General features: G+C 35.1%; 1 protein-coding gene across 2 annotated transcripts; it reads right to left on the reverse strand.

The window, feature by feature from the left end:
* Nucleotides 1-1,299: 1,299 nt before the first annotated feature.
* On the reverse strand, nucleotides 1,300-22,889 carry LOC117205367 (uncharacterized MFS-type transporter C09D4.1-like). 2 transcript variants are annotated; one of them, XM_033443703.1, is made up of 10 exons: nucleotides 17,696-17,976; nucleotides 16,985-17,343; nucleotides 11,274-11,522; nucleotides 8,898-9,119; nucleotides 7,445-7,669; nucleotides 5,191-5,332; nucleotides 4,873-5,078; nucleotides 4,518-4,621; nucleotides 4,326-4,436; nucleotides 1,300-4,037 (listed from the first exon to the last, which is right to left on the reverse strand). In XM_033443703.1, exons 3-10 carry the CDS (start codon nucleotides 11,352-11,354, stop codon nucleotides 3,776-3,778), a joined length of 1,353 nt encoding a protein of 450 aa, XP_033299594.1. In that variant the 5' UTR covers nucleotides 11,355-11,522; nucleotides 16,985-17,343; nucleotides 17,696-17,976; the 3' UTR covers nucleotides 1,300-3,775. The 2 variants fall into 2 exon arrangements, with proteins under 2 accessions (XP_033299594.1, XP_033299593.1); XM_033443702.1 differs by lacking the exons at nucleotides 11,274-11,522; nucleotides 16,985-17,343; nucleotides 17,696-17,976 and adding an exon at nucleotides 22,695-22,889.
* Nucleotides 22,890-24,775: the final 1,886 nt, after the last annotated feature.

The raw sequence follows: 24,775 nt of genomic DNA on the forward strand, positions 1-24,775 counted from the left end.
ACTGAAACAGAACACCTGTTATATGTATAGGGAAAAGTTGTTCAGAACGATCATCTTGGTAACATATTTCAAGCTCGCTGAAATTAGTGAGGTGGTAGCTTTTCAATATCTTCACATTTTTCTTTAATCATGGAAATTTTGTCTATGTCTCTAATTCGACTAATAGTGACTTTGTAAAGTATTTGATATTTTAACAGTTTTTTCTATCTTGGCAAAGAAACGCGTAAATAATACACGTTTTTCAGTGATGTTGCATTTACGTAACCTTTACGCGTTATTTTACCGTTTCGACGTTAATGAGTTAATAAAACATCCACTCGGATATACGAAAGTACGTACGTTGTATGGTTTTCGTTTGAATAAAAAAGTTAGTCGTTGCTGATGCAGCAAAATTAGTTAAACGAGATCGTAATAAAACCTACGCATCTTACATATTTCTTCGGCAGCAAGCTTCCGATTTCTATATTCCTATTTCTCTACACAAATAAAAGCGCGTATTCACGAATGACCTATCTTAATTAAAAGCAGCTCGCTCTACTAAAAACCATTCGGAACTCCTCATTATCGATTATCGGTACATCTGTTTAGCAGACTATTTAACAATACAAATTCGACACGTGTTAACATTTAATATTGTCTTTAAATTACATCGAGATATGGTAACTATCGTAATAATCTTAAACACGTTAACTGCTACGATGGTCGTCAGTGATCCATGTTATCAAATTTTTTAAAATGGTTCAAATAAATAGATTATGACTGACAAATTTTCAAAGACAAAGTGACTTATGTAATATTGTCAGAGAAAAGTGCGCAAATACAATATAATAGTTTATAAGAATTAAATGTTGCTGTGCAGTATTTTGTGATCTGTTGCGGCTTCCGGTGTACAAAATTCGTTTGTACAAAAACACGTGGCAGTCAACGCGTTAATATTGTTCAATAATATCGTTCTATAAAAGATATGTTTGAAACAGCTTTGCACAGAGACGTACACGACTTCGAATAAAATACACACGTGAAATATACACATCGATTTGACAAAATATATACATATATCCGTACACGTGTGCCTCTATATCTGTAAATCTTCGAATTGTTCATTCGTTTTGTGATTTCGATTCTTTGAAGAATTCGTGACAATTAATTGACAAACAGCTCCGGAAACTTTCGTTCCTGGGAGATTTTTCATCGTGGTTGATGCATCTTTGCAAAGTGAAGAAAGTAGAACAAGTCGTTCTTCCTGTTTTTTTCTTTTTCTTTTAATGTAAAAAATCTAACACAAAAATCTAGCGAAAGTAAACGGTGTGCAATTTTACTCTGAATATTTCTCTGCGGTCGGAATGTTACAAAAATAGAAGAAAGCTATATCTCTATCGATCTCAAATCCTTGTTTCTCTTACTGATAGGTTTATTGTCGATCTTTTTCGTTTCTACGCGACTGGCCCCGCGACTTTAGGACACACGATAATATCCTATAAAAAATAGTACACAATTAGTACACACATGGGTGATCTACGACAGTTATCACTACAGTGTTTCACAATGTTTCTCTTAATACTCGGTTTGTACGCGTAGCTACGATTATTGTCGTTTGTTTTGTTAGAGGAAATATTCGAAACGGGCGAAATGCTTTATTCTAGATCTAGCTCTATATAGTAACGATAACATCGATTTTCTGTAATCTAAAATAGAATGCGAAGTCTAACGACGTTTCAACGCTCCCTAAACCACTTTTAACTAGGAGAAAAATTGATTTTCAGGTATCTGTTAGCTTGTCCAAATCGACCTTCGCGCGATAATTAATTTTTCCTCGATGATTTCAGGCAAGCTTAATCGGGGCTTGAGGCGACCACCTCGTAAATCGAGTTTCTGTGCTAGTGGAGCGATCTGCTCCTTCGATGGGTCGCATATTTCGCGCCGTTTCTGGGTCATCGAATTATCGAAAATTCTTATTAAACCGGATAGACCGTAAAAACCACTCGATTCTATTAAAATCATCTTCCATGTCATTTCGTCTTCCACTCGATTCAACTATAGAACTAAATTGATAGAATCATTTACAGTAAATTTCTAGATACGAGTACAGTAAGTTTTAAAAGGCAAATTTGCAAATTTTGAAAGACTTTTTCCACAAATATGTAACATTCGTTATCTCATTTGCGTTTCAAAAATACTCCTTCCATTGATATATTCCGCATTGCTTCAGTTTTATCGCGAATGAGCATCCTAAGTATTATTACTAAAGATCAAACGACTTCGCCAACGCTTATTAAGATCCTGTACGATACACTCTGCGTAAGTTACGTCGATCGAGGAAATCTAATTTGATAGATTTGTACGCCACAAAGATCAATATTTAGAGATCTACTCTACGTATTCGATTAAAACATTTACACGAGTAACAAGAATAAGTAGATTTTACTTATCGCTCGGATGCACAGCATCTCGATAATATTTCTGGAATGATCTATTCGCTACAAGTATCATTATTATCGATACTATTCCTTCCGTTCCTCCCCGACTTCCACGAAAATACTATCTTCAACGACTTATCGCTGTTTCGGAACGGCAATCGTAATAACGCACAATTCTCTCGTCGTAATTCGTATCGTTTGAGGTCTCAGAGCGCGAAAGTTAACTCAAGTTATACATTGTCTGCCATAAGTATTATGATACTTTCTAATATTTAGTGTAAATTCGTTGCTTCTATTCTCTTGTTACTCCCCTGTAAGTCTTATTTCGTTCGCATCGCACGATGTACAGTACCAAATAAAATAAAATTTGTCAGACTTTTACAATAATAATACTTATGGCCAACAGTATACATTCATCAGAGCCATAGAAAACACTGGATGGCATTAATACTGATGGCACTACAAGTAAAAAAAGAGAAGAAAGAAAAGAAAGGATCTTCGGCGAAACTCGTTTTTGGAATCATCGAACGACACGAATAACGAGATGAGAGTATCTGATCCTTAAAACTACGTGAAAACTGGCTCTGTAGCTTGCTCTACATTCGATTTTCTTTCGCTTAAGACGCAACAGAGGAATTCCACGCGTTACCTACACGCAATAGGCTCACCCCACGATACTGAAGAGTCGCCACAGTACAAAGAAGAAGAAACACTAGGAAAGAAACTATGTCTGAGCATAGGCCATTGATTCTCTAAGCTCGTATAGTCAACGATATCACGATTAATCTCATTCGTAAATCTATTCCGATCTCTTCGGCTACCAGGCTACATGAAATATTTCAGTACGATTTCAGATCATGAACCATGCCCAACGTTATCGTTTACTTATGTAGACTACCGTTGTTATTACTTTAATCCTCTTCTACCTCGTTTGTTCGCTTAAAATGATATTTGGACATATGTATTTCTTCTTAATGGTAATCTATATCATCAAGATTTGAAGATACATCAGTATCTTGTCGTCTTGTATGTCTGAAGTCTTTTTAAACATTCTGGCGAAGTTACTTGCAACTTGTGAATTAAAGAAATACCGTGCATGTAGAAGAAAGAAATAATAATAGTAATAATAACAACAACAACAAGAAACACGAGCTGTGAGGACCTATCTTATCTAATATTTTAACAGAATCAACCATTTCTGATCAGCCTTTGATAATTCATCTGTCTCATCCGCTTTAAAAATAATCATGCTTTGGCGCGGAAGCTCTACTTTCGCAATATCATCGATCACAAAGAAGACTAGTCGATCGTTCCTCCGGCTTTCTGTCAATTAACCTTCGACCACGAAAGATCAACGCTTAAAACTTGGCCTTCTGCCTTCGAAGATCGTTGGGAATGATGATGGTGAGCAACGTGCCGAGGGCCAACGTGCCACAAAGAAAGATGTTCGCCCAGAAGTCGCCCCACTCGTTCAAGGAATAACCGTAGAGAATCGTGAAGACAATACCGAACACTTGACACACTGCGTTTAATAAACCAGTGGATGTTCCCTCCGGTTCTGGGTATGTTAACTCTGCAGCGAACTCGAATCCCACGGGAAGGTAACCGGTCATGAAGAATCTAGAAAATTTGGAAAATAAACGTTGAATTTTTCATGGAATTTGATATTACATGGGAAGAAGAATTTTTTCTCTTTTTTTTTTTTTTTTTGAATAAAATTCTTATTTAGAAACATTTTTAAAGAATTCTGTTGAATGGTTGGGGGTTATTGGAAATTGTTCTATGCTTTTGAAATGCTTTAGAAAAAGTAAAAATAAAAATACCTCGGCTATGTTAAAATTCATAGAAGTGATCTCTAAGATTAAATAATATTTCAAAATATCAGAGGGATAGTAGCTTTGCACTTACCCTAACATGCCAGCTGTTATGTAAATAACATATATTTCACTGGTGTCTAGCGTGAACGTGAATATGATCATGCCAAAGAATGAGAGAAGATACACACCCAATGTCGTCTCTCTGAAAATCGATTTCAAATTAAAATTCAAGCCACCTGTTAAGCACGCTCTTTCGTTCCACGTATTTGTCAGATTTACTCACTTAAATTTGTGCGTTTTATCGAGTACAATGCCGCACACCACAGAGCCCAACATTCCGGCGCACACGATGGTCAAGCCGATTCTTCCAGCGTCTTGTTCATGATTCTAGATATTTGCGGATCGACAATACAGATGTACTAAATAACTTTGCAATTTCATAAAAATGATACAGTCTCTTCGATGTAATTAAAAGATATGAAAAATTAGAGCGGAAAATAAATAAAAACACAACGATAATATTAATGGTAAAATTTGTTATGTAAAATTTGTAATGGTAAAATGGTTTAATTTTTAATTAAACAAAATACGAGAATCAAAGGACGCAATAAATAAAGGAAAGAAGCCGAAAGACTCACAGGGAAGTATTGAAGAACTATGTGATTGAGGAGCGTGCTGATAGCGTAAAACACGCCCACGTTGATGCCGTAGCTGAGCAACAATAACAAATAACCCGTGTTTGTGACTAGTTTCTTCACAGAGACGAAGAAGCTTCCCGTGGATTCAGCCTCCCTTTGTACAGCTTGCGCCGGACTCGGAGGAATCGGTGGTTCAGACTTGAAAACTGAAAGAAAAATTCGATCGTTATTTTTATCCACACGATGGGCAATCTCGTTTAGCTGTGAACCATCGTTTCGAGGAATTTTCAATCTTAGGTTTATGGTTATTACACGCACATAGAAGTATAAGAACCAGAATAGTAGTGGTAAAAGCAGCGACGATATAAAACATCACGTGCAGTCCTCGGCCAATTACGTTGGGATCTTCGCTGTTTTGCACCAGCATCGGTGGAAAGAGAAAACCGATTGCTATGCCCAACTGAAAATAACGCAACGATTATTCTAACTTATTATAAATAATAAAAATATATATGTAAAAGTTAGCTTCCGTTTAAAAGTAAGAATGGAAAATGATGGAATTTTTCCAAATGAAAAGGGAGAATGTTATTTATAGTGGCATGTTTGGTAGGCAAGTTTTGTAATGAAATTGCTGACGTGCGGAGAGATGCTGGACGCCCATTGTTGTTATTCCAAGGAAGTGACAGATCATTATTCTTTTCAGCTCATCACGAGCGATTCCGACGAGAGTTCCGCTCTCGAAAGCTTGCGAGAACCGTGGCGAACATGTACAGGCGGTGATACGTCATAAATAGCAAGGTCAACGATCATTTATATCAATTTTACGATAGCTATCGCGTATTTCTTCGTTAATACCATACAACAAATAGGAATTTCTAATAAAAGCTTTATCGCGTGCTCCATTTCGTAGAAGACAAGCGGAACGTTCGATTTTTTAGTTGGAAAATAGATCAATTTTTAATTATCGATATATTCTATCGTATCCTATATATTCAACACTTGATAAGACGAAAGAGAAATGCAAATATATAATTTATATTTTTAAGCGATGTACGCTTTTTACTTTAGCGTCGTTAAGCGAAACAACGCAATCTGGATGGAAATTCGATTCTGAATACTATAATCATGAATACTCTATTTTCGATATTTCGCATAGTATTTTGCATATAAATCTCTTTCTCACGTACGCATCAACATTCATAACCTGTATTACTCTTCAATTTTTCCTATGTCGCCATAAATTTTCCAGCTAACTCAACACCTCCGATAACTCAAATAGAAAATTCGGAAAAACATGGAAGGTAAAATATAAAGCTTTCGAGCAGAAAGAAGTTTATATCTAATATAATCTTCGTCCATACGAAGGCACGCAGCTCGTAACAAAGCAATCTCGTCGACAATGCACCTTGAACAGATTATCTCCCCGGGGGGAGAAGCTGGTGGAAAGGGGTGCGTAGCTTGTTGCAATGTGGTCGTTCTTTAACTCGCTGGATGGGGTCCAGGATCCCCTTATGCCGCCGCGAAATGAAACGTGGGTGCACGGTTCGACTCTGTTTCCCATCTAATCACTGCTTAACTCTTCAACGAGCCTGTCCCTCCAAATAGAGTTCTACCACACAGGTATTGTGCACTCGAGCTCCATTTATCGCCACCATTACTTAACAACTATCACGGAGTAATACAGATCCACTTACTGATGACTCCATTTATGGAAATCGTGTGCATTTGATACGCATTTCTGTTACCACGGTCAATCGATTAAAGTGGAGGAATCATCGTCGTAAATTGATTGACGCTGACTTTTGAGACGGTAATTGAGACAATAGTCTGATATGATAATGTGGAATGCCTTTCTCAGCATAGCGCTTTGAAACACTACATAGATGAAGTAGAATGTAAAACGACGTTCGGAAGGACCATGTTCAACAGAGTGCGCTAATTAATTGGTGAAGGATAGTTCACTCGCCTGTTCATATAATTGGCTGTTAATTCTCCAGCGAGTAATTCTAATTGGTTTACGTATTCGAGAATTGAGTTATGGGAAATAGACATGATGAAAGCGAACTTGTTTCGTAAGAGGTATCACGTTTGAGCTAGCTTGAAAAGGATGTGCAAGATCAAAGATCGTGGAATTAAACACTTCAACAAGTTGAAATGTTTCGTGTTAGAGATTTTACCGGTAAATTATTCAATTTTATTAAATTATTAATTAATTAATCCGGACGTACTTTTTCTTCTTAGAAAATTTCTTAAATTCGAAAGGATCGCTTTTAATACGTATAAATTCTTGTTTCGATGTTCCTAGAACTTTTCTTAAAAGATTGAAATTCGTTCATCTATCGAAATGGAAGTAAAATTGGGCCAGAAATATTGAAAGGCCGTAGAAGGTTGGCTCGGAACAATTTTGAAACATCCTCCAAAATGAACGTGTAAAAACATTCATCTTCTCTGTAAAAGGTGATTCTTCGGTCTGCTACAATCAATATCCATCGTATCCATTCGACTTTAATTTTGCGAAGCATGCAGCCGATACAAAGCTAGTTGGAAATTTTTCGATCCGACAGTGACTGACCTGATTTCCAAAAACGCCGATGCTGCACGCGCTGCTGACCTGGTCCGGGCCGAACCAAACAGCCGCCAAACGTGCTGGCACCGACAACACGAACGCTTGACTCACAGCGACGAATGTTTGACCGACGAAAGTAATCCAGAACCGATCTGGACTCACGCTGAACACTTTTATCCAGGAACCGAGCGTGGTCCCGATCGCTCCTGCCAAGGCTGCGAACCTGAGCCCCTGAAATCAACGATTCATTTTATTTATTTTCTGCAAAAAAAAAAAAAAAAAGAAAAGAAAAATATTACAAAGTGAATAATTTTTTCAGAATTTTATTCGAACAGACGTGGAAGAATTCTTTTTATGAAGTTATTTATCACGAGGAAAATTAACGCTAGGAAGAGAGATATCATTAGTAAAGTTAAGAGAAGAAAATATATTTTTTAAAGAAACTTAGATTTTCCGAAATATTATTCGAACAGAGGAATTTTGTAAAATAAATTTATCTGTTTTGGAGAAAATTGATGTAAGGAAGATTATTGATCTTCGACTGGAAAAATCGTGTAGATTTAATTTGTTGTGTATTTAAAGTATAACATGTTCGTACGAGAATTTTAATATACTTCGATGTTCATGTTTTTGATAGAGGATTATTTTGTTACTGCAAATAATTTTTAATTTCAGACATCTGTAGGTAAATAATCAAATCTGTCGTGTCTGTTTCGTACGGAGATATCATCGACATTATGATCATCAAAGATCATAAAGAGAGGACGAGAACAATTATTAATTCAAATTACTACGTTTGTTTTACCGAAATGGTAAATACGATATTTTCCTTGTATTTCGAAATCTTTGGACTTAACAAACTCAACCTGCTTAATCGAATTATCTTCCTCCGCACATAAATTTACAACCTACTACTGATCCACTAATCCTCAAAGCGTATAATCAAATTTCCTTATAAATGATGTCGATGCTTTACTTTTCGAAAGAACTAACATCCCCAAAGACTTAAAGAAGAAGAAAAAAGCAAAGAGACAGATAGTCATTTTCAGAATCAGATTACAGTGCGATCAAAGTATAATATGCACATTAAATACATAATAATTGTAAGAAGCATCAAAAAAAAAAAAAAAAAAATCGAATGCAACTTTTCTGTATTTTTATACGTTCTTCCATAATTTTTTCTTTCATTTCTTTATTAACAACTTTCGAAATGCAACGAGAATGAAAAATCCAATTTTTATATAAATATAAAGATATTCTCCGAGATATCGCTCTCGATAACGAAGCAGATTAGATTAAACTTCCGATCGAGTTAAATTAACTGATTTGAAATATTTCTGCTACGATAAACTCGGTGCATGCATAGATAAACACGATTTAAGGATATCAATTTTTCCAGACGATTCTTTAAATAAAACAGGCGAAGTTGATCAAATACAACTTTGGTGGTCGCACTTACGAATCTGTCGAGCAGATAGCTCGCTGGAAAGATGAACGGAATATAAGTTATCATGTAGATCATGCTAGTCATGTCAACTGAAAAACTGGACACGTCGTAATAGACCATTATGATGTTCGCGATGATGCTGTATTGGATCCACTGCATCGCGTTGCTGGCGCTGTACAGCACGAAGATCATTAGAATTGCCCATCGTCGTTTGTACACCGTCGTTTCAATATCCTGCGAAAAGATTGTTTTTTAAATTAGAAATCTTTTCTGATGCTGAAATTGTCAAATTTACACTCTTCTGTAAATTCTTGGATCATTTTAATATTAATTATTTTGTTCCCGGAATTTCTAGAACTTTAGTTCTCAAATATTTACAACTCTGTAATTTAAATCCTTTTATAGCTGAAATCGTTTACATCTACATTTTCAGTATACTATAATTTAACTTTTTAATTGTACTATAATCTAAATTTCTTTACACCTAGAATCCTTTGAACTGTCAAATAAATAGAATATCTTGGTCCAATTTTCTTTCTGGAATTCATTAAACCTAAGTTATTCTCAAGTATCTGAATAAAATACTATAATCTAAATCCTTTTATAGCTGAAATCATTTAAATCTACATTTTCACTATAATTTAATTGTTTAATTGTACTATAATCTAAATTTCTTTACACCTAGAATCCTTTGACCTGTCAAATAAATAGAATATCTTGGTTCAATTTTCTTCCTGGAATTTATTAAACCTAAGTTGTTCTCAAGTATCTAAATAAAATACTGCAATTTAAATCCTTTTATAGCTAAATCGTTTAAATCTACATTTTCACTATAATTTAATTTTTTAATTGTACGATAATCTAAGTTTCTTTGTACTTAGAATCCTTTGAACTGTCAAACAGCTAGAGTATCTTGGTCCAATTTTCTTCCTGGAATTTATTAAACCTAAGTTGTTCTCAAGTATCTAAATAAAATACTGCAATTTAAATCCTTTTATAGCTAAATCGTTTAAATCTACATTTTCACTATAATTTAATTTTTTAATTGTACAATAATCTAAATTTCTTTACACCTAGAATCCTTTGAACTGTCAAATAAATAGAATATCTTGGTCCAATTTTCTTCCTGGAATTTGTTAAACCTAAGTTATTCTCAAGTATCTAAATAAAATACTGCAATTTAAATTCTTTTATAGCTAAATCGTTTAAATCTACATTTTCACTATAATTTAACTTTTTAATTGTACTATAATCTAAATTTCTTTACACCTACAATCCTTTGAACTGTCAAATAAATAGAATATCTTGGTTCAATTTTCTTCCTGGAATTTATTAAACTTAAGTTGTTCTCAAGTATCTAAATAAAATACTATAATCTAAATCTTTTTATAGCTGAAATCGTTTAAATCTACATTTTCACTATAATTTAATTGTTTAATTGTACTATAATCTAAATTTCTTTACACCTAGAATCCTTTGAACTGTCAAATAGCTAGAGTATCTTGGTCCAATTTTCTTCTTGGAATTTATTAAACCTAAGTTGTTCTCAAGTATCTAAATAAAATACTGCAATTTAAATCCTTTTATAGCTAAATCGTTTAAATCTACATTTTCACTATAATTTAATTTTTTAATTGTACAATAATCTAAATTTCTTTACACCTAGAATCCTTTGAACTGTCAAATAAATAGAATATCTTGGTCCAATTTTCTTCCTGGAATTTGTTAAACCTAAGTTATTCTCAAGTATCTAAATAAAATACTGCAATTTAAATTCTTTTATAGCTGAAATCATTTAAATCTACATTTTCACTATAATTTAACTTTTTAATTGTACTATAATCTAAATTTCTTTACACCCAAAATCCTTTGAACTGTCAAATAGCTAGAGTATCTTGGTCCAATTTTCTTCCTGGAATTTATTAAACTTAAGTTGTTCTCAAATACCTAAAGAAAATACATAGTATGACCTAAGTTTCTTTGCACTTATGGTTAGCATCCTTTGAAATTAGGTTTTCTAATACTTACGTTACCTTCATCGTAAGTTTCTTTGCACCTAAAATTCCTACATCTAATTCTTCCCAAATGTAAATTTCCTCCATCGATGTTTCCCAAATTGAAGTGTCTTTAAATATAATCTTTTAAAACAAATCCCTTTCTCTGAACATAATCCTCTGCTTATCTTTCCTTGTATTTTTTTAAGTTTCCTCGCCAAAGAAACATTCGATTCTCATAAAGAGAAAGAAAAATAATTTAAAAATAGAATAGCGGAGGCTCGTTGCTTGTAACAAAATTTATTAACACACTGTACAAGATACCAAATACAAGTTTCCGCGTAGATCAGCCAAAGTTTAGAAGCAGCTCTCGTTTCACAGAGAACGTAGTCACCTGAGACGGTTGAACGCCACTCTCAATGGCCTTTACATAGTCGGCCGAGCTTTTCATTTTTGTATCCTGTTCTGGTTCCATAATCCAGCGAACGTTCTACCAATTTTTCCAAATCGATTCTACTTCACTTCCTCGAGTTACTATCCTTTAACTTTCGCGATTCACTTCACCTTCACTTCCTCGATCTTCCTGTATTTACTTGGCAACTATTTTCTCAAGTGCCCTTCTGTCTTTCATCGAGTTTGCTCTCTGAAAAAGATCGACAAACAAGCATTGAAACTTTTATTCGAGACAAAACAAGAAAATCGTCGAGAAAGAGAAAAATGGTAAAAATTGCAAGAAAATTAAGTGCGATTAGGGTTTGTTAAAATTTCTATGATAATTCTGTTTTCGTAAAACGGGTACAAAATTCACGAGTTTCATGATCTCGTTAAAAACCACGATTACAACGAATCAAGAAACACATTCCGACGAATTACGATGAAAAATTCCAACGAATGATTGTTCATCCACTGTAACCACAATCCATCGTAAGTCTAATTACGGAAAATTTAATGATCCCGCGCGGTCTAAAGTAACAATTAGTGGCTAACACGCTCTTCGGGATTTAACAGGAAACTCGAACAATGAATTCGAACGTGGATGTTGGAAAAATGTATATGAAGGTCTCTTGCAGAGTTCTTGACCACAAGCGTTCTTCCACGACTTGAAAATTATGATATATTCAAGATTCGAAGAATTATGATACGAATAGATAGATATACGATACCGTAGATACGATAGACTCACACGATCGTGTTGAAGAAAAAAGTGCGTGAATTTGAAAAATGTGATCGTGGACGATGATCGAAGGATTTTTAAAGCATCTGTAATTCATAGCGAGTGATATGAACCGCTTCTTATAATAACAATGGCAAACAAGACGTACGTTCGATGAACAAACACTGAATTATTTATAAGTACCGTCCTTCAATTTCCAATGTAGGTTCGTCTTCTGACGAGCAATTAACAAGGTGAATAAAATTATCAGCCATATTACTCCGCATTTGAGTCTTCTGAGTTGTAGGAATCGTGTATTCAACGATTGCTAGCGAAATTCTGGGTCATTCGCGACTCGTTCGTGATATATCTTTTATCGATAAACCGTTGGTAAACTTTTCCGTATCGAAGTGTCCCTGAATTTAGCTTCTCCGCAGAAGAATCTCTGCCGAGATTTCTATGTTTGCTATTATTTAGAAATACTCTGAATCCGAAGTAGTCGAGCACGTAAAAAATGTTGAAACCTAAACTTACGAATATTCTAAGAGCTCGAGGAGCTAAAGTTTTCGAATATTAAAAAATTGTCGAATTTGTTCTCGCATCCGAGTTGCCAGGTGCCTAAATTCTCGGATACTTGAGAATTGTAAAAACAAATGCCGCAGAATCTAAATTTTCGAACGCTTAAACGCCTACAAATACTCAAACACATACTAAGTCTCTGAAAATCTAAATTCTGGAATATTACAAAATTTGAAGTTCTAATCTTCCATGTACTTAACACTTTACTGACCGCTAGCTGTTCAACAGTATACGCACGTCCGACCGGCAGCTCAGGCGCAGATTCTCCCTGGCGCCGGCTCTGTTTCGGTTTAGACTCTCCAATACCATTCTTTTCGATCATCGCGAACGGTAAAGTTTTTCAAATCGGTATAAAACTGTGGCAGCTTACAAAGCAACGCAACTGACGCAACCGAGCAAGGTACCTTAGTACTAAATAACAAATTACTGCTCAATTAATGAGAAAGATTGTCGGTGATAAAAAGCCGATTAATGGGCTATCGGTCCGTGAGCGTCGGCGACAAAAAGCCGATTAATAGGCTATCGGTCGGTAAGCATCGGTACAAAAAACCGATAAATCGGCTATCGGTCGGTAAAGTGTTAACATCGTCGCAACAAAACTAACAAGTCTTCGACTTTTCGTTTACTCCTCGTGTCTGGGTTCGCGCGTACCGAGCTTCTCTCGAACCTCAGTTCACCATCCAAAAATCTTTCCAATCTAACTTATGCATCTGACAACTGTGGAACCTGAATTGACTTACAAACTTTCTGCAACCTTAGCTCTCTCGTCGGATTTCCTTTATTCCGATTTCTCTTGCGTTTAAGTTGCTGCAGATCGCGGTACAATAATCTCAGCTACGACGACGCTGGAATTTCCATAGAATTCGACACAAAGGGATATAGAAATTCATCTCGTGTATAAAAGACGGCGAGGGTTTCACGGGGTCAACGACGATGGAGCCATATTTCTACGATGAAAATCCTGATTTAGCAAAGGAGGATCGGGTTACATGGCCCTCAAACACGGAATGTATAACTTGGTGGCTCGACCTTGCGCTCATTATCGTGCAAAAGATCGTTCTCGTCCCATTTATTGTAATTAAGCTAGCGGGAAATCCGGCACACAGCGTACGTAAGCGTTCGTCGGTAATAATACGCTGGTTCAAGAAAATATTTGAATATTATTTGCATAAAAATATGAATACATTATAGGTGTCTTTATATAGATGTTATAGTTCGTGAAATTTCATTGATATACTGTAATGGGACACGATTGTCGTGACTACGTTGATGGAATTTGAAGCTGATTGGAAAATCATACCTGATATTTACCAACTGTCAACGTATACTATAGGTAATTAGTATGCAGCGTGAATACGCAAAAGTATTTGAACGCTTATGACAACAAACTTTCGTATCTATATTGTACGGGTTAAGTAAAAGATTTTGGAACTTCATTAGCATTGCGATGAGACACGGCTGCTGTGATTATATCGATTTTGGAATTAATCGAAACATGTATACAGAAGTTATTACTTACTGTACAGAAAACTTACATACTTACACTTACATATACTTATGACACATGAAAACGTACACTTACAGCAAACAGATGCTCGATGAAAAGATTATATTAGTATTAGTCGGAATATTCAGACTTATTAATAGAATAGTATTGAAATATGTATAATTTTATGTGCTACACTAGATTGGCCGTGTAGTGGTGACACACGTATGTGAATATGAGTGTGTGGAAGTATGCGTCTCGAAAAACAGACGAATGTACTGTTCCGTTGGCAGTGCGGTATGGAAGATTGTGAGACAAAGAGAGTGCCGAGACGCGTGCAAATGTATATCGACGAAGATCCTGGAAATCGTTTATTAAATAAATCTAGAATTATTTTAACATAAATTCTAAATGTATCCTTAGTGTTCCTTTACTTTTATTTCGGCAATTAAGATCCACAATTCTCAACAAATAGATAATTGAAATATTTTTATCATCTCCGCGAAATATATAGTTTGCGCTAAATAGCTTTTAGACCGTAAGTGTATTTTCACATTTCTTTCAAAGTTTATCGATATAATCGCCGTAGTTGAGTTTCATAATAGCGCCAATAAAATTTCGAAATGTTTCGTGTAAGAAACGTAATATATTCAAAAAATGGTCGACTCTATAGAATTATATCAATCTGCCTATATCATTATTTTTCTTTTTTCGTGTTGCTAGAGTATAAGGTTTCACAAGATCTCCTTGCAAAGTAGATAAGGATAATCCCGTTTGGTGATTCTTATAAAAGCTGTTTAAGAAATCTGGTCGGATAAAGATTCAGATAGGAATAATTTTGAAAGTAGAGATATATCGGTATCTATCGATTGATAAAATATTGTAAACTACCCAGCAGGTATTTCAGATCGGAAATTATTCTGACGTAAAATTTAACTTACGAAAATTCCGGGAAATTAACTGCAATTGTCGTGATTATTGCTCGTTAGAATCTCTGATCCTAAGACGAGTCTTTGTTTTGTAAAACCAGTTGAGAATTCACAAGGCTCGGTATACGGAAAAATTTGTGAATAAATTCTCACGTGGAATCGTTCCATCGAGCACGAGTCTGTTTTAAATGATGAACGCAGTATTTCCGGTTGAAAGATAGAAAAAAAGACAATTATCTGGTTGATAATTGATAAAAATAGAACATCGACGAGTACGAACGAACCTCGTTACGTATGACACAAATGTTAATCGGAGGACAAACAAACAATGTAAATCAACACAATTATCATCTTGAATATGTATGAAACGGAAAAAATATATCGCGAAAAGAACCTTCGCCTTTGAGGGATATGTTTCCGAAAATAAATAAAAAATCACGGATTGAACCGATATATCCAATGTTTAGACGACTGTTCGCGAAATATAAATCGTGATATTAAAAGCTCGATATATATTTTTCTCTTTCACATTCTTCGAACTCTAATAATTTAATTAGTAAAAGGTGACAAACGTATTGACGTTTAAAAAAAGCCAATAGATACACGATGCTTTTAATGCGACGAGTAACTCGACGGTCGTTTCATAGGAAGTGGATCGAAGGTCGTTCGAGGACTCAACGTGAGTTTCGTCCGGAATTCTAGGTTTTAAGGTCAAGGATCACAGGAACTAGAGGAACCATCTAACGTGCCTGCCTCTACCATAGTGACATCGCTAGGCGAATTGCAAATTTCAATTTGAATTTACGATGAAACCCCATCAACACTTCGTCAAATACGATTATTCGAACAAGTTCCAAACCGTATCAATTTTCAGGTGCAGATAATTGCTCCATGAATCATTAATTTACAGAGGAATTTAACAGCGTTGCATACGAAATGAAACGATCGTGCGACGAATGTTCGAATGATCAATGAACGAATCACGAAATGATTGCAGCAAAGATATAGAGAAATTAAACAACCTCCTTTTAAATCAGCTATCGAAGCTTTAAAGCAGATATCGTGGAATATTTATCGGGACTCGAGTAATTTAGATTGTGCATTTCTTCTTTTTTTTTTTTTCTGAAATTGTGCTGCGGGTGCCACTAATTGGTCGTCGAGCAAATTGATCTTTTAATATTTAATTTACTTTCTTTCTTCGTTTGAAAATTTCACGGAGGACGTTTTATTCGCTTTTTTCATTAGAGAATTTGACCAAGAACAGAGAAATCAGCATTGTGACGTAGATTTTTCCTTCTTTTATCGCGATCTCTTTGTGACGCTTGAAACAATTGAAGGACCGTGGTCTGAAGGCTTGTCGCGATACGCAAGATAAACGGCCGAAGGAAGTTCGATATTTGTTTTTTGAGATTGGAATAATTGGTCATAAATGGAAACTTCCATAATTTACCATTAAATTCATTTTTCATTCGTCGAATTTCTACGCACTATTTTATTCAATTCATAATTGACATTTACTACACAGTAGTTATAAAAAGTATTTGTTTTCACATTCCAATACAACAATATATATATATATACATACATAGATCTGTGTAAATCTTGCGAAAAGTACAACGACGTGCAAATACTTTTTTCTAACCATATTATTTATATCGGAGACTAAATTTTCTCTTCGTGCCGCGAAACTATCGCGAATTAAAAATTCTATTATTCTTAGTTAACCTTTGGTTATAATCAGACTGAAACGCAATTACGTTCAACAGTGGCGGTTGGCGCACCTTTAGTCGCAATCGATGCACATTGCCTTACAGAACGTACCATTAAAGCGCGACTTTAACGTCAATTACAATAATTTATTTACGATATCCTTCATTTGCTTCGAAGCATTGTTCCCTCCGCCGAAACAGAAAGTTTCAACTATCGGGAAGAAAAATATCATACAAAATTGAACTTACCTGAACGATGAGACGCGATGACCTCGTGGATCCGCCGATCGATGAAGAAAAGAGACACCTGTCTCTCGAGATTAGGTCTTCAGCGTGTCACATAAAGTTACGTTAGCGTGTTTTCACCAATTTTCACTGAATTTCAGTCACGATCGAGAATCCGCGACTAGTTTCAATTCACGAATGCGAGACACAAAAACGTACGGTCGAGTCCACGTGGATCCCGCGACTGTTCTATGCCGGTCGCAGAACTACGTCGATGTATCGTTGAGCCACGCGCGTACGTAGCTTTTTCGCGATTAATCAGTGGCATATATCAAAGGACAATCAAATCTCGAGCAAAATTCATTAAAAAAATAATCGAAGAGCTAATAAAAAAGATTACAGAAATTAATTTTCTGTTAGTGAAGAGAGAGAGAGAGAGAGAGAGAGAGAGAGAGAGAGAGAGGATTGCTCGATGTAATAGATCGTAGGAATGATTTTTCAGAATCTATTTCTTTCTGATTAATATTTTTCAGAGTCACTTTCCTTTCGATTAACTTTCTTTTCAAAATTAGTCTCTATCCAATTAATGTAACCAATTTTCCACGGAATTGATTTTGCTCGTAAAATCAAGTCAAATGAAATATATTTTGGCAATTATTTATTTGAATTAAATTACGCTTCTCCGCACAATTTTCCGTATGGAGAAGCGAGCGTGTACACAGCTACGAAATTTACCCTCTTTCTCTCTCTCGCTTTCTCTCTGTTGTGTATTATCGATCAGTCGCTGGGCTACAGGTTACTCGATGTACGTTAACAGGTTCGTTGGTTTCTTTTCGTGCGGTTTATGAAAAAAAAAAAAAAAAGAAAACGTCGCAGAAAGCAATAGAAGCGTTTGCTCTGTTTTGTGCAGTCAGGCGAGCTCGTCTGTCATGGCTAGTCGCAGCCGATGCAACATCCGAGTCCACGGAGCGCTGGACATTAACTAAATCCGATAGATTCGCCGCGGCTCGCACCACCTACACGTCCTTCGTTTGATAGCGGCCTCGCGCGCATCGACGGAACACGGCTCGATCCATTGCTTCTGCGCGAGATTTTCGAGCCCGCGATCACCCGTGCCGCGATAAGGGACGTGTCATCCTTGTAATTTTTTCGTTAGTTGTACGGCGCCTTGTGCGATTTCGGAGATCTAAAAGATTTGACGAGTCGATCAGCTGCAGTTAACTTTGATATATATCGCATTAGGCCGCTTGGATTGAAGGAAAATCAGAGATACATTCTTTTCCTTTTGTTTCTAGTCTTAGTGATGTTTTGTAGAATTCTCTTCATATCCTCTGTATTTTAATGAAAATTTAAAATCTTCATTTGAAGATTTATATAAATTTTCTCTTTCCATTTCGTTTCAGGTTTCAAGAGAGAAGAGCAATTTTGATATGGACGAGGATAAAGGTGATAGGATACACTGAAGATGTACGATAGAGATCCTCTCTTCTGTTTTCCTTTGGCAGATATTTGAGCAGATTCAGAAGAATATTTCTGAACAGAAATATTGTACAATGTTTCGCTAACACAAACATTTGTCAATTTTATGGCTTGACACGTGAACGTATTATTTGATTAGCGTATTATACCAGGATCAGCTTCTTTTCCTCTTTTTAGCTCTCAGGAAAATATTACAAAGTTTTGAATGATTCCGAATGGTTGGTATTGCATACGAGTATAATGGGTTTAGAAAGAAAGTACAAATTTTCTTTTGGCAGTCTCTGAAACAAATCACGATAGATCGTGTCGTTCTGGCGATACTACAGACACGCGTCGAGATTTGAGATTTCTCGTTTTTAACTTTCAATCTATCGATTGATAAGAAAAAAAAAATTAATCTATACATACAGAATTTTAATCTAACTTGAGATCGTGATACTTTTCGATCGTGATGATAATCGATGTCCTTAATTGCTCTCTTGTTTAGATAATCTACGAATCTTTTCTTAATCAGTTAATTAACACAAATAATTAAATAATTAAATCGATGTGTTTGGCAAAATCAATGCTGTCACATCAATGACATTGTTAAGTCAATTCGGTAGTAAAAAGGCTGATTTTTTGAAACGATTACGTTCGAATTACAGTAGCCTAATGATCTCTAATGCTGATACATTTTTTTCAAACTTCGCGATAGCTTCGACATTGAACCACGTTACACATTAACAATAACATTACCATAAGTAGGAAACAATTCATTTGTAAAGATAATGCTGCCGAACGATAACAACGTGAAGCATACGAGCAGCGAATTATCGCAGATTTAATGAAACTTTTAACAATGGAACTCAATGGACAAATCATCTGGAATAACACAACGAACTATCTACACTTGAATTTTGCCGCAACTCTCCGTGAAATGTCATCCAAAAATAGAAATATCTCTAATCTTGCTAATGTTAATTTAAAACACGTTCGAGCTTCGATTTCTATTCGGTTTAATCAACAGGCAAAAATTACTTATTTCGTAAAATAACTTTATAAAAATTAACGCTGCAAATGATATATTGTTACATAAATATCAAGAACAACGTGTCGAAGCGTTCCGATTTAGTCTGTCTGATCAAACACGTGATCGTTCTACTTGGCGAAAACGATTTTGGTTGACACTTGTCAGCTGTAAAAATACATTGTCATACAAGAAATTAACGCTTCAAATGAAAAATTATTTTATAAATAACCAGAACACGTATCGAAACATTCCAAGCTCGTCTGTTTGATCAAACACACGATCGTTTTACTTCATGAAAACGGTTCTAATTAAGAGGCCATCAGGTGTGAAAATACATTGTCGCTGAAAATATGAATACTTTAAATAACGTACGATATACATGAACATTGAGAATATACAGAGAAACGTTCTAACTACGCTTGTCTGACCAAACACATAATCATTCTACTTTGTAGCAATAGAACAGAGAAAGAGACGAGAAATGTAGAATAATCATATCGATGTCAATATAATACAAATATAGTGGATACTATGAACAATACAAATGTTTGTTTAATACAGTTTCTTTGCGCGAAAGCTCGTTCGATCAAAGAAATTCTAAATCATAGAATCGGTTGGTTAAATCATTGGATGACATGCAGGGTTTATCGTGATCTTTATCGGTGTAAGACTTTGTTAACAAAAAACAACGAGCAACAGTTGCAGTATACAATGCGACATGGAGTTACTAATTGCCCGGTTCGTGCTCGCAGCGTGATAGTAAACCGAGTAAACAGGATCTTCCAAGAATACCGCTGCCTAAGCCCCGCAAATCCGATTTTACTGTCAGTGAATACAGTCGATCACGTATCAACGAGCGGATATGTAGCAATCGCGCCTAACGGAAAGTAAACCGTGAAAATTCTCAGACATTTAATCAAACTTCCACGAAAATGTAATATAATATATACCTTCTACGCTCGATTTATGTATACAAAATACTATACCCTATAGATTATTAATGAAGCGATAAACATATCCGGTTTTAACGAAATTAGCTTGACGTTTTATAGCCATATGTTTTTTTTTTTTTTGTTTAAAAATATCAGATGAAATATGTTTTCGTTTTATTGATAATTAATAAAAACACATTTCTCTCGGAGTATAAAAAAATGCGATCTTGGAAAGAATTTGAGACATATAGAATTTGTCTAATGATATTCTTAAAAGCAATGTCACTTTTCCTTTATTTACGATTTAAATTAACAATTTGAAGCGAAAAAATTACAAAATAAAATAGACTGATTACAATCATCTAATTGTAAGTATACTAGACGCGTTTGGGTTAACATAATTACCTGTTCTAACTTATTTAATCTAATCTGCAAAAAGGAAATATGTTTCCTATATTTATCGTTGTTAATTATTTGTAAACAAAATATCTGCTAGGAGAATCGATCTGGGAAGATCTCTTTTAATTAATTTCTTTAATTTAAATTTAATTAATTTAATTAATATCTTTTAGTTATTTCCGAGTAATCGTATTGTTTCAAGAGCAACAGCCGATCAGATGATCTTAACTCGATCCTGTAAGAATTTTCCATGAAACGAACCTCTTCACTTATCATTATCCTCGACCACTCGCCAGTGACGAATGTTTCATTGTTGCTTGTTTTTTTTTTTTTTGTATTGTAGATAAAAGATTATACAATCGATGAGATAACAAGCCCAAAAAGAGAAAGAGAAGGAGACGAGAAATAGTCGAGTACATGCTAGAAACCTGGATAAATTCGCCTCGACACAAAAAGCATCTCTCTGGTAAACAAGAGATTCGATCCTCAGTTAAGATAAATCGAGACAATACACAACGAGACTAATATTTTAAAACAAACCAATTTCTCTATCCTCACGTCGATCGTTTGGCGTTGAAATTATTTTGAAAATACTTTTTTCCCTTTCAAACGAGAGTCACGTTGTCGAAACACGTTCGACTCGATTTGTCTCGCAATTGACGCAATATGTTTAAACAATTATTATTGTGCCACCGTTACGGGATTCCATTCGGCCTTGCTAAACTCGAATCCAGACGACCAAAGCGGCTACGTGATAAGGCGCGTCATTGATAAAACATTTTAGTGACGATTAAAACTGTTATCTTCATTATCTCGCGCGCACACCGTATTACACGACATAAATTATTATGTTGCCTGATGTTAAGCTGTTCTTCTCCGGTTATGCAATGTTTCTCTTTCTACACCTAAGAATTATGTATGCATAGGATGTATGTGCATGTATGCAAAAGACGAACGAGGAAAAAATCGTTTGATCCATCGATGTTTGATATTGTTAGAGGACACTTCGATATCAGTGCTTCTTGACTATCTGCAGTTCTTTGTGTTTTTGTTTTTAGCCAAGTAATTGAAGAATCAGGATAGACAATGTTATCTATGTAGTGTTTTGAGTATCACGATGTTTTATGATGTTTTTGTTGTGGTTATATTTTGGAGATGTTTTTCTTCGCCACTCGTGAACGGAAGATTTTCCTTTTTTTTTTTTATACGAAGAATAGTTCAGTTTATGGAATAATAGTTCATAGATGAGATAAACTTCTCATCAACCACGATGTTTCGTGATATTTTTGTTATGGCTTTTATATTTTGGAGATACTTTCTTCCAGATAGCTTTCCTCAGCGGAAGATTATTCTCCGCTTTCGAATGTTATCGAATTGTAGATTGATTAAAGTAATTGTTAATAGAAATAATTAAGATAGGTTTCTTATTTGCGTAGTATCACAAATTTTTCCAATAATTACATTTCAAGAGTATTTTCCTTGTTCCTCATTGGTGTTCAATTCTTCGTAGCAGAAGAACGAAGGAAAGTGAAAGAATAGAAAAAAATATAATTAATTACTGCGATGAAATAAAAATGCTCTGATTCTCTGGTAGGCGCAACTTTGAGAAACAAATGATTCAGATCTGAATATATATTGATTGTATGATTCGATTTAATTGAAGATTATGAAGGAATTGGGACAACATTCGTAATATCTGAAGTAATACCGGCACATAGCAGTAATAGAAAAGTTTCTTCCCAAGGATTCCACGAAGTGCATAGTGTACAATGTATGTACTGTACATAGTCTATGTCCACGTCGTTGCAGATAAAAGTTACAAACAGTAGGAAAGTCGCGCGAGCGAGACTATCTCAATGAGGCGCTTATCTAATCAATACAAAAAAGTAATGAAAATAAAAAGAATTCATACCTGAGGAGATAGCGTTTGATGGGAAGGCTGATTAGGGTGCAGAAGACCGGTCGATTCTTCTGGAACATCTTTTTCAATTTCGTTCATTTCTTCGTCATTGAATTCACACGTTCGATTTTGATCAACGAACTCCTACTTTATGCTTTCTTGCAACTGTCGAATTTTCTTCACTAAAAAGCTTCAAACTTTCGTAGGCAAAATAAGGAAATGTAGCACAGGAAGGGGCGTAATTTATGGCACCCTCGAGTGTCCTCGCTTCCGTTTCTTAGAACCGAGATCGACCAAGGCCAGACGATCGTTCCGAGCGTAGGAATCTCCGCGTTTTCTTATAATTTGGTAATTTTTTAAACGTGAAACTACTAAAGATTCGAGTAAAGATAAGGTTAATAGAACTGGAGTTAATAGAAAAGCTTGAAGCGTGCGTTTTAATAAATTTGAAGAAAAGTTTCGAACACCGTGGATACTATAACGAAGCAGGATCACGAAAGTTCGCGAGCTTTAGTCGTCGGAACGTGCGGTCTCGTCGTTCGACAAGCGGCGATTGATTATAACCGAAGACCCATGACGATTGTTCGAAGCCGCGCCTGTTCGCAAAGCAGAGCCGAACTGGAATATTAATTTTCCTAGCAGAAACGTGTTTACAATGTCTGAAACGAGCGCAGACTTGTCGACTGATACGAGTTTCACATTATTTGATTAGTGTGGTGAACTGTGACGTTGAGTCGGGGCGTTGACGAATTCTCTTGTATTGGCAACATTTATCGAACTATGATTCCACTGTTAATTAACGCAGCTGCCATTAAGTCAAGCTATATTGTTTCAACGAAGAGAAGAAACGTTTAACAAACGTTAATTAAAACGTTAAGTCTTGAGAATAATTAAAAGTTTCTAATAGGAAATTGAAATCGTTGCTTTACCCTTTGTAACTTACTATTAAAATACTATCTTAATTCATGTAATAATTCATTCATTGTTAGAACACCATATAACTTGCTGTTAAATCTTATATATTATATAGTATTATATAGTATATGCTATATTTTTTATATTTTATTTTATTTATTGTCATTTCGTTCGATTCGTTCCTTTCACGTTTCATTTTATTTTTCTTCCTTTTCACCGATTCCAACCTCGTTTCCACTTCTTCTTTCCATTTATTTTCTACTTCAACTTCTTCTCTGACCTTAACTTCCACCAACCTTGATCTTTTATTTTCCTTTTCCATTTTCCATTTTCGCTCTTTCCTTTTCCCATTTTGTCTTCAAATATTTAATCGTAATGTTCAACGTAATATTTCCTTCTTATTCCTCTCTTTTCTCTTTTAGTACTCTCTCAGTTAATTCCGAACGGCTCGGTAAATCTTTCCTTGCGTATTTATTATTTTTGCTGAATTATCTTGTTTACAATATTATTATGGAAATTGTAGAAATTATATTGCTACAAAGTGGCTTATTTGTAACAATTATTACATCACAATTCTTAAATCAATGAAAAGTAAAAGAGCTGTAGCAGATTACTTTCTTTATTTTTCACGAGTTAAACAATACTTTGATTCATCAAAAGGACTTGTAATTAAAAATCGATAAGATTATCTGTCGCATAGATAGAATAGAAACGTAGTTTTTTGATATCAACGACTCCTATTTTCTACTAAGAAACGAAAGATTTTCTATTGAAATCAACACTTTCGATTCAAGGGATTGAATACGCTGTTAAAATACGAATGTTTATTGAGCCGATAATTGAATTCGAACGTGCTTAATATGATAATGAGATCGCATACAGAGGTTCATCCTTCCTATTGATTGTCTCTAAATCTCTTAACCTTTGCCTGAAGTAGCCACCAGAGCTTTCATTGTATTGCGCATGATAATATAATGTCTTTGTATTTCAGTGATTTCTGCACTTTAGATCTCCCACGTAGGCGGAGTAAACTATTACAGGAAACAAATCATTTTACCGCAGAACAAGTTTGCAATAGAAGAAAAATAATCGAGTTGCGTCATAGTAGAATGCACTTGTTATTAGTCAGCTCTTGACTTTGAAAATGTCAAAGAACTCTTTCTTGATAATAAAAATCT

Source organism: Bombus bifarius, unplaced genomic scaffold, assembly GCF_011952205.1.
Source record: "Bombus bifarius isolate JDL3187 unplaced genomic scaffold, Bbif_JDL3187 scf7180000007990, whole genome shotgun sequence".
Classification (NCBI taxonomy): domain Eukaryota; kingdom Metazoa; phylum Arthropoda; class Insecta; order Hymenoptera; family Apidae; genus Bombus; species Bombus bifarius.

Bases quoted from the DNA above. Each gene is read 5' to 3' on its own strand.
- LOC117205367 (XM_033443702.1), bottom strand. From the start codon at position 22,781: ATGAACGAAATTGAAAAAGATGTTCCAGAAGAATCGACCGGTCTTCTG. The intron at 9,120-22,694 runs GTATGAATTCTT...ATCTTTTCGCAG, and splicing joins ATCAAACGCTATCTCCTCAG to GATATTGAAACGACGGTGTA. The intron at 7,670-8,897 runs GTAAGTGCGACC...CGTTGATTTCAG, and splicing joins GCTATCTGCTCGACAGATTC to GGGCTCAGGTTCGCAGCCTT.